The 8,294-nt window shown below is 38.9% G+C and overlaps 1 protein-coding gene and 1 long non-coding RNA gene across 6 annotated transcripts in view; one reads left to right on the top strand and one right to left on the bottom strand.

Moving 5' to 3' along the window:
- Positions 1 to 8,294, bottom strand: part of LOC111262832 (uncharacterized) — a 38,502-nt gene that overhangs the window by 15,036 nt on the left and 15,172 nt on the right. For 2 of the 5 annotated variants that reach the window (XM_022837411.2, XM_022837416.2), the window contains 5 exons: positions 7,826 to 8,001; positions 7,445 to 7,634; positions 5,701 to 5,903; positions 4,712 to 4,927; positions 59 to 178 (listed from right to left, as the gene is read on the bottom strand). In XM_022837411.2, coding sequence (XP_022693146.1) covers positions 59 to 178; positions 4,712 to 4,927; positions 5,701 to 5,903; positions 7,445 to 7,634; positions 7,826 to 8,001 — 905 coding nt within the window. The remainder of the gene's footprint in view (positions 1 to 58; positions 179 to 4,711; positions 4,928 to 5,700; positions 5,904 to 7,444; positions 7,635 to 7,825; positions 8,002 to 8,294) is intronic. The other 3 variants (XM_022837410.2, XM_022837413.2, XM_022837414.2) reach the window with 3 other exon arrangements.
- On the top strand, positions 5,772 to 7,085 carry LOC147753147 (uncharacterized). Its single transcript, XR_015312062.1, has 2 exons — positions 5,772 to 5,914; positions 6,549 to 7,085. It is a non-coding gene; the product is annotated as an uncharacterized LOC147753147 (long non-coding RNA).

The following is an 8,294-nucleotide window of genomic DNA, read 5'->3' as shown; positions in this document are numbered from 1 at the left end:
CTTCTAGTACATAGCGAAGAAGGCAATAATAACAATAATATTTATTTAGAAAAAATACCTGATATGATGTGGTATTCATAGGGTAGGTGTTAGTCATTGCCGCGGAAACGTATTCATCTTTAGCCTGGGCATGCTGCGTCAGCATTCCAAGAACAAACTCGTTTATATGGGAACGCACCTGAAATAGTAAAAACTACTAACTTTTTCAATACAACTGCCACTGTTGGCATAATCGATAGAAAAGCAACGGTTGTCGTAAGAAAAAAATCACTATCGTATTTGCCAAACAACAATAAATTGACGGTGCACGTCAATTTTCAAAAAAATACATAATATAAAGGTACTCTTATTGGTGGAAGGTATAGCGTTACAGCGTAAAATTGTATGGCCCAGAGGTCGACCTATATGGGCAATTAAATATCTTATGCTTAGGAGTAACGGTTGTGAATTTGGCTAGAAAAAAAATTATGCTTTATAAAGCAGGCTAGCTAGCTTAAAAATCATCATTTGCTTCGTAAAGTTTCGTTAGACAGCGAGAAACTATTAGCATAACATGGACTTTTGCCTTATTCGCGAAGTCAGTCTAGATGACAGAAGTAACAGTACTATTTTTCAAGGCCGACCTAACCTCAGTGAAGTCATTATAACTACTCAAGCTATCCGTGATTCTGGTCTAAACAATTACCTGTGCTTTATCATGGTGTATAATTTTGACTATAATGCATGTATTGGTTATATTTTTTTATATGACTATCTGCGCCGTTGTGCAGTATTATATATATATATATATATAGAAACGTTTACAAAAGTTTACGTTTCGGTTTACAAACGGAAAATACTTTGGCGGAATTTTTCGTGGTTCAATAGACGCTACTTAGAACAAATACTTGAACAACTCCACCTTTTTGTGCATTGGTTGAAAAAGAACTTGAACGTTTAAACTCAAAACACGCCCGATTACATTTTTTGGAGGATAAAATAAACAATCATAATAGGTTTATGACAAATGAAGGCTTCAAAAGCGATATCGTAATCGATATAAGTGAAACTCGCCTTTGCAAACAAATCATGGACTTGTCCTCCTGTGAAACAGAGCAATTCTTCCTCTAAGCCGCTTTCCAGTTTAAAAAGTTGCTTTTATTTTCTGTTACTAATGGGAGGATCTGTTATTTTTTGTTGATTTTTTATAGTAAATAATTCACCTTAGAATTTTTCAAATACATGAGGAAACGCTTTTTATCAATGAACATCTGTTAAAAGTTCATTTAGTCGCCCCACCTTTGCGTAGGCATACCATCTCAATTAAAAACATGATTTTTTTTATGTAGGGTTCTCCATTGCGTTTTACTCAGCTCATGAAGATCTATCGAGTGGCATAACACCTTCTTACATAGACTTCTATGTAAAAACATTTTCAGTCTAGTCACGCAACACTACCGCATTTGGTTTGTCTCTTTTTTTTACGCCGAATTACCAATTTTAGCTATTAGCGCAAGCATTGCATCTGAGTACAAATGTCGCCAATGTCTGTCGATTGGTGTTCAAAAACAAAGTGGTACGTTGTATAGAAATATACAGCAAATGTTTCTCCCTGAATATTTTTAAAGAATAAATTGTGTTACGTTTCCTGCTGTTTCAGCCGCTTCAACTTTCCAGTTGTCGAAACTTTGTCGAAACACATTTTACCCTATTGCCACATTAGCGAAAAAGATGTCATACATTTTCAAGATCTTAACTATAAGGGCATGTTTGTGTTTCAGTTAGCCAATTGGGATCGATTGATTGGTATCAAAAAAGTATCTTTCCCGCATAGGCCTTCATGTGAATTTTTATTACTGTTTTTCCGGTAGAATTGATTTTTAAATCTTACCGAAATATTGAAACCTCCAGTATGAATTAATTAAGGATCCAGTAAGGATTTTCGTAATTGAACAGACACCGCTAGCAGGAAAAAATGTTGGATTCGCGTTACATCTAGCAAAGCTAACTATAGTTTAATTGCAGTTCTCTCCTTATAAAGCCACCTCGGTGTCATTTTTTTTCCGATTTATCAGAGATTTTGCAACCCCAATTTCGTTATCTCGTTCCGGTTATTCTACTACAATGCTTCAATTTTCCTCGTTCATTCAAATTAGTAGTGACATTTATGCTGTTGCAGTTTTTCTGCTTCGTATAACAGGTTTTTCCATTATAGTCATGTGTGCCTAACCCCTGACCTAAACTGTTGCTTTATTCCAGACCTATATCTTTACATACGTCCGATTGCTGCTCTTCTAAAACTCGGTAATATAAATTCTAATTAGAGTAATTATATTTCTTTGATCCAGGTAACTTCTCACTTGGAAGTCGGTGACCTCGTTCGTTTAGTAGCGTTATTCTAATACCTTTTTTCAGCAGTCGATAATTTTGTTAGAATTATTTCACATTCCTTTTTTTTTTTTTTCCCTATTGTAGTTAATTCGTTGATGCCCGAAGACCCAACTGTTCTCGATCACGAATATGTATGTCTATATAAAACTACAAAACTTGCACGTGCGAAGTTAACCTTCTGCATGTGCTACTAACCGGAGACTTACTTGACTTATTTTTATAGCTATTTCCGCCTTTATATCGGATCGATATTATACTGTCAATACCCTATTCACTTCAATTGGTTATACCATTTGGAAAAGATATGTAATATATGCCGAGATGGTTCGTATTTTACTAATAATTTTGTAAAATAGCCAAATTAGCATGACGCCATAAAGAAACTGCTTTTTTTTTTTAAAAAAAAAAACCTATTCTTACATTAAAAAGATCATCCATTTATATCACTTATTCGTCAATGATTCATAGCTTCGGAAAAAAAGATCACTTTACTACTAGATCTCATAAACGAGTCAAAGCCTGCTCTCAAGCTCGCTGTTGCGTTCATTTTGTACAACCTGAAAAAGATAAAGAACTTCGTAATACAAGCTCGTGGTAAATTATTAATTGTTATTGACCTAATTGACTTCCCAAAAATGGTTACTTTGCCCCAATGAACACGAATTACGTTCTAAGTAGACGTCGAATAGGTTCCATTTTATGCAGGACCTTTCCTAAGGCTAAACCCAGGCGAAAAATCAGCCCAATTATGAAGTCGATTTGCGCTGGACAAACCGGCCACCGAATTTTAGTTAATCTACCTAGATGGTCATAACAAATCTTAGAGTTAAGTGATTGCCATTATTATTTATTGCTTTTATTTCTAATTTATTGCTGTACGACGAGAGTAAATGGTGTCAAAACTCTCGAATAGAAGCGTGACGTTATTTACTACACTTTTTTTTAAGTTCAGAATCTAAAGAGGGGTAGCCTCGAGCGATAAAGAGCGGATTTCTCGCATTTGCTATTCGTTTTCTTCCGAGGTCAAATAGAGAGGTATGGCGGCGACAGCAAGGTTTATGTAGGTCAGAGTACCTATCGAAAGAAGTCGGATAAGTTAAAAAAAAAAGGCATTTTCAGCCTAGAGTGTCTCTCTCACTCTGTCCTATTTTTACGAGTTCGACAAAGATCGTTTTAAGCCATTTTTGAAAGCACCTTATTGTTATGTGAGTTTTATCTGTTATCCGAACACACTAACAATATCCTTGCAAAGCAAGAACGAGGTTTTCCATCGATATATAACGCTTGACCGCCAGTAAAGGAGAAACAACGCAATCAATTAATTACCTATGTAACACTCTGCTACTAAATTAAAATATATCTAGTTAAATTGTATGACCTGCATTTGTCTGAGAAATTACCATAGCATGCAGCACATGCTAGAAATAACAATGGCTAAAAACAACAAATAGACCTATTGAAATATGTGTATGTCTAACAATCCGTAAATGAACCTTGTCGAACATCGTAGACTTTCTAGCGAAAAAAAAAAACTAATGAGATCCAGTTTTTAGGCGCAGCTAATGGCCGCGTATCTGTAGTTTTGTGATGACACAATGTGCTTTTAGTACGTCGAAAAAAGCTACCTTCCAGCGTATGGTACGGTTACACGTAGTACACAGTGGTTTATCAGAAACTACACAGCGGTAATACTAAATGAGCATGTCGTCGTATGCCTAGTCAACAACCAATAGTGAAACATAAGATACATGCATATGCATATGCTTCAAGCATTCCGTATAGAATACAAGTTACCTATCAGATAGTGTATGGTGAGATAAGACTAATTATGTATACGATATACACGGTTGCTCTACGACAATGTTCCAATGCCTCCACAAAAGACCAATAGGTCCGGATAGAGCTTCTAGGACCTAGCTAGACAGAGGCTGATGGGCCCGGCGTTACGTTGCCTCATCAGCGATACCCTAAATACAGAATCTCGAACGTATTCGGAGTGAAGAGGAAAACCACGCTAACATGAATTATTTGAGCGGCGGAACGCGAGCGAGAGACTGAGCTAGTAAACGCATTTATTCCCCTAGCAGAAAAACGGACTTGAGTGATGATAGGAAATGACGACAGCCGCCAGATCCCTAGCTCGAAACACTCGAAACTAAGCAGACGGATCTCAACCGACATTTTGTCATATGTCTGTAGTATCTTTGGCCTAATACGACTCCTTCATCCGTATCGCCGCGATCGTATGCAGTGAAACAAACTTCGTTTTTACCATACACTCTAATGTATCATAACACGTTAAGCACGATTGTTGAATTGTCTTGAACATATAAAAACAAACCTCATCCGGGGCGTAGAAGGTTCGTAAGGTTTCCATCTGTGTCTTTCGGGAGCTATTGTGTAAATCCTGGAGCTCAAGGTATCCTGGCATCATAGAGATTACAAAGTGCAAGACAGCAGTTGCCGCTTCATTTGCAGTTGATGGGTCAAGATTGATGTTGTAGTCCTCGGAGTATCCGGAGTTTAAAGGGCGCAGGCGATATTTTTCCACCTGTTCCTGAAAAGAGCGATTTATTTGACACGTTTGGATCTTATAAACAGGCTCAACTTGCAGCTGACAAAATTACTTGAATGTTTTCTTGCATAAAGGAAACATTCATTTAGAAATGTAATTAATTCCGATTGTTTCACTTCGGAAACATTCGAGAAAAATCTATTCATTTATATGGATACGCGATGTTTTGTCCTTGGCAGGGTGCCAAATGCATGTGAAGTTGAGGACATTGTCAGTTTTATTGTATTTTATAGAAAATAAGCTGCACCCAAGTCCTAAAATTTAAGAGTTTAATACTGCTAAATATACGTATTATGGAAAACTAAATCCACAAACGTTGCACGGGTAGAAGATCTGTGTAAAGACATGAATTCCTGCTTATATACATCCTGAACTGCTGCCACTTAATTATAATGCAGATTGTGCTACATTTAGGTGGTCGGCGTACCCACTGTTGAACCCTACGATAGGAATTTTTACGTGCGGTATCGACGTTAGGCATTTTATCAAACCGCTGGCTCAGAGCACAAGAACGAACGAAGTCATCCTATGCCCGGCTTCGAGCCTAGAGGACAAGATGTCCCTATGAATAGCAGGCAGATACTTTACCCGCTAAGCTATCACAGGGACCACCGGTGACCTAGCAATTAGCTATTGTCAGGCTCGTCCTTGGGGAATAAAAGACACGAGCGCTTGTATTCAAGCGATAACCGTTGTGTGAGCTCGAGCGTATTCTGCCATTCGTTTAGGATAATACAATAAACTATGGAACATACAGATCCGATGATCGCAGGCAGCAGCTCCGCGTAGACAATGTGCTGCAGTTCGGCAATGACGATTCTTCTCGCCTCCTCAAATAGAACATGATCTCTCCAGTGTGGATTTAAGGAGGCCAGAGTTCGAGACACACGGTTATGCTCCCTTAACCAGAGAGCATGCATCGATGCCAAAGGGGCATTTTCGTTGATTCGAAGATCACCTGGTACAAATGTGAGTACACTTTCAATTAAAATAATTGCCACTTTAACTTACCGCACACCGATCTGTTTGCTCTTTTACTAGGCCCCACCCACGGCACACTAAATATAGGTTTGTGTGTGCTCATCGGAATATAAGAAACGATGAAAATAAATAATCCAGAGCATAACGCGTTGTTAGAGAAGAGACATTTTACGGTTCGATGAATTGAGTCGGCACGGAAATCAACAGATGTGGTTTTGTGTTGTCGGAGTTGAAATATATACATGTCTATCAATAAAATAAGGCATTTGTTACGATAGATATATATATATATATATACCTATCGTTTGGTTGGGATTTTATACTCTGTTAATTCGATATTTTCAGTTCTTTTTAAACATCGAGCCCCGTTAGATTCATCTAAATATTACCTTATTCAAAATAAGCCAGATTTAATATATAGGTTTCATGCTGGGTTCAAGCTAGGTTCAAGATTACAGGCATAGGGAAAGCTCGGTACAACATGGTGAAGGCCTTTACGAAGTCAAGCTTGGCTTCCAAGAATACACGCTGGCCGCTGTTGCTAGCAAAAACTAGAGCAGATCATTGATGATTTATGGCTCTAGTAATATTGCAAAGGACATTTTGTATTTCTGACTTCCAGTTGCGTAGTTCAAAGCTCCGAAAGAACGAAGCTTTCTTCTCGGTGAGTTGAGACCAAACGTTGAGTATGTTAGAGAAGGCGGAATATCAGCAATTGCGAGAAACTCGGAAAAAATGTCAATCGGAGGAATACGAAAAGGACCAAAATGGCGCTCACCAAAGGTTCTGCTACTTTACGATAGCCGTCGTGGCGATCTTTCTCGTGTGTTTGATTGCGCTTAAAGCGGTGAGCTCGCTTAGCGAGCAGGGCGCTTCAGAATATCAGCGTTAGTAAACTGCAATAGCGCAAGCAATTGACTTGCATCGTCATCCTACAGGTACAGAGCGACCTACTCGATCTGATTTGAGGCTACCTACACGAGACGCTACTGCAGAAATAGACGAAGGGTTTCTGACGAACGCATCAGCAAGTACCCGCATATGAAGGCCACTGGTGCCATGACGATTAACGAGCGCGCCGGATCACAACGTTCAAACAGTTAATAATACATAGCTGCTGCCTGTTGCCTAGATTAGACCGATTAAATTCGCACGCGAACATGTCTTGATTATTTCGTCAACTAAAATTTATCTAACGCAACAGGGTATATTTATGATCGTACGGCCTGCGGTGCCTTCTGTTATAGTCTATATGATATATCAAAGCATGAACTACACGTAGCATCTACATTTTGTCTTACGTATATATATACTACGTGTATATATACGACGCCAGTACTGAAACTATGGCCAGTTCGTTAAAGGTAGAACAAAAGCAATAGCCGAACCTGAGATTCATACGGCAAAGCCGGCAGGGATCCTTTTTACACGTAACGCATTAAACTTTTTACTCAAGCAAGATAATTCGCTTAAATATTGCCGGTCATTCTATGTATAGCCTCTAGAATAGTCTCGTACCGGCAAGGAAGCAGAGTTGTCCTTGACAGACCCTAGGCGCACCAGATGCCATTCTAGGTGCCACTCCTCCCTTATGAAGTTCGTGGTCGGCTAAAAGTTCTCCTTTTTGGAAGAGCCGCAGCGGAACAGCTTCTTCTCGTGAGTTTCCGTACAAAGGAGAGGCGTCGATAAATGAGGTCGCTTGATTTATCTGACGTGGAAAGCTGATTGATTTAGTTTTCTCTAGTGAAGGCACATGATAATTCAGATTTCAAAATAACTCTAAATTATTTACAAACTTGGGCTGATTAAAGCGGCCACTTAATCTTTGCTGTTTAATAATTGACGTTACTGTAAGGAATGAATACATGATGTATCTATCTCCTACATAGCGAAACTGACTTGTTCGCGCGGTCCAAGAGTGCATCCGGTTCGCACGGCTGGCGTAGAACGAATGTAGTGCAAACATGCTTTGTGGGGGTATGTCGGATCTCCTTCAGGTACACGGACCGGAAAACATTCAGGATGGAAGAGTTCAAGAGGAACTCCGCAACATCGTAGAGGCTCTTTGGCAGCACCTGCAGATAGGAAAACGTTAGTACTCTAAATTTCTTCGTGAAGCTGAATATCAAAAAGAAATCAGAGCGCTCCCTATCACTGCCTTTGGTACTTAAAGCGCTATGGCTGAGTTCACATAGGTAGCTTTTATTAAATTAATGCATATGGCCAAACTGTTACCCAGTGCTCCCTCAAATTGTGTTTGTCATGTAAACGCAACTTAGCAATCATATGGTGATTGACTACATTAACAATGTTTCTGATGACCGCCTACCTGTGGAGCGAATAGATTTATTTGTTTCTTTCCATGTAT

This window comes from Varroa jacobsoni, unplaced genomic scaffold, assembly GCF_002532875.2.
Source record: "Varroa jacobsoni isolate VJ856 unplaced genomic scaffold, vjacob_1.0 scaffold_706, whole genome shotgun sequence".
Taxonomy (NCBI): domain Eukaryota; kingdom Metazoa; phylum Arthropoda; class Arachnida; order Mesostigmata; family Varroidae; genus Varroa; species Varroa jacobsoni.
Note: the sequence above shows the minus strand (reverse complement) of the source record. Positions and strands in the feature narration are given on the sequence as shown.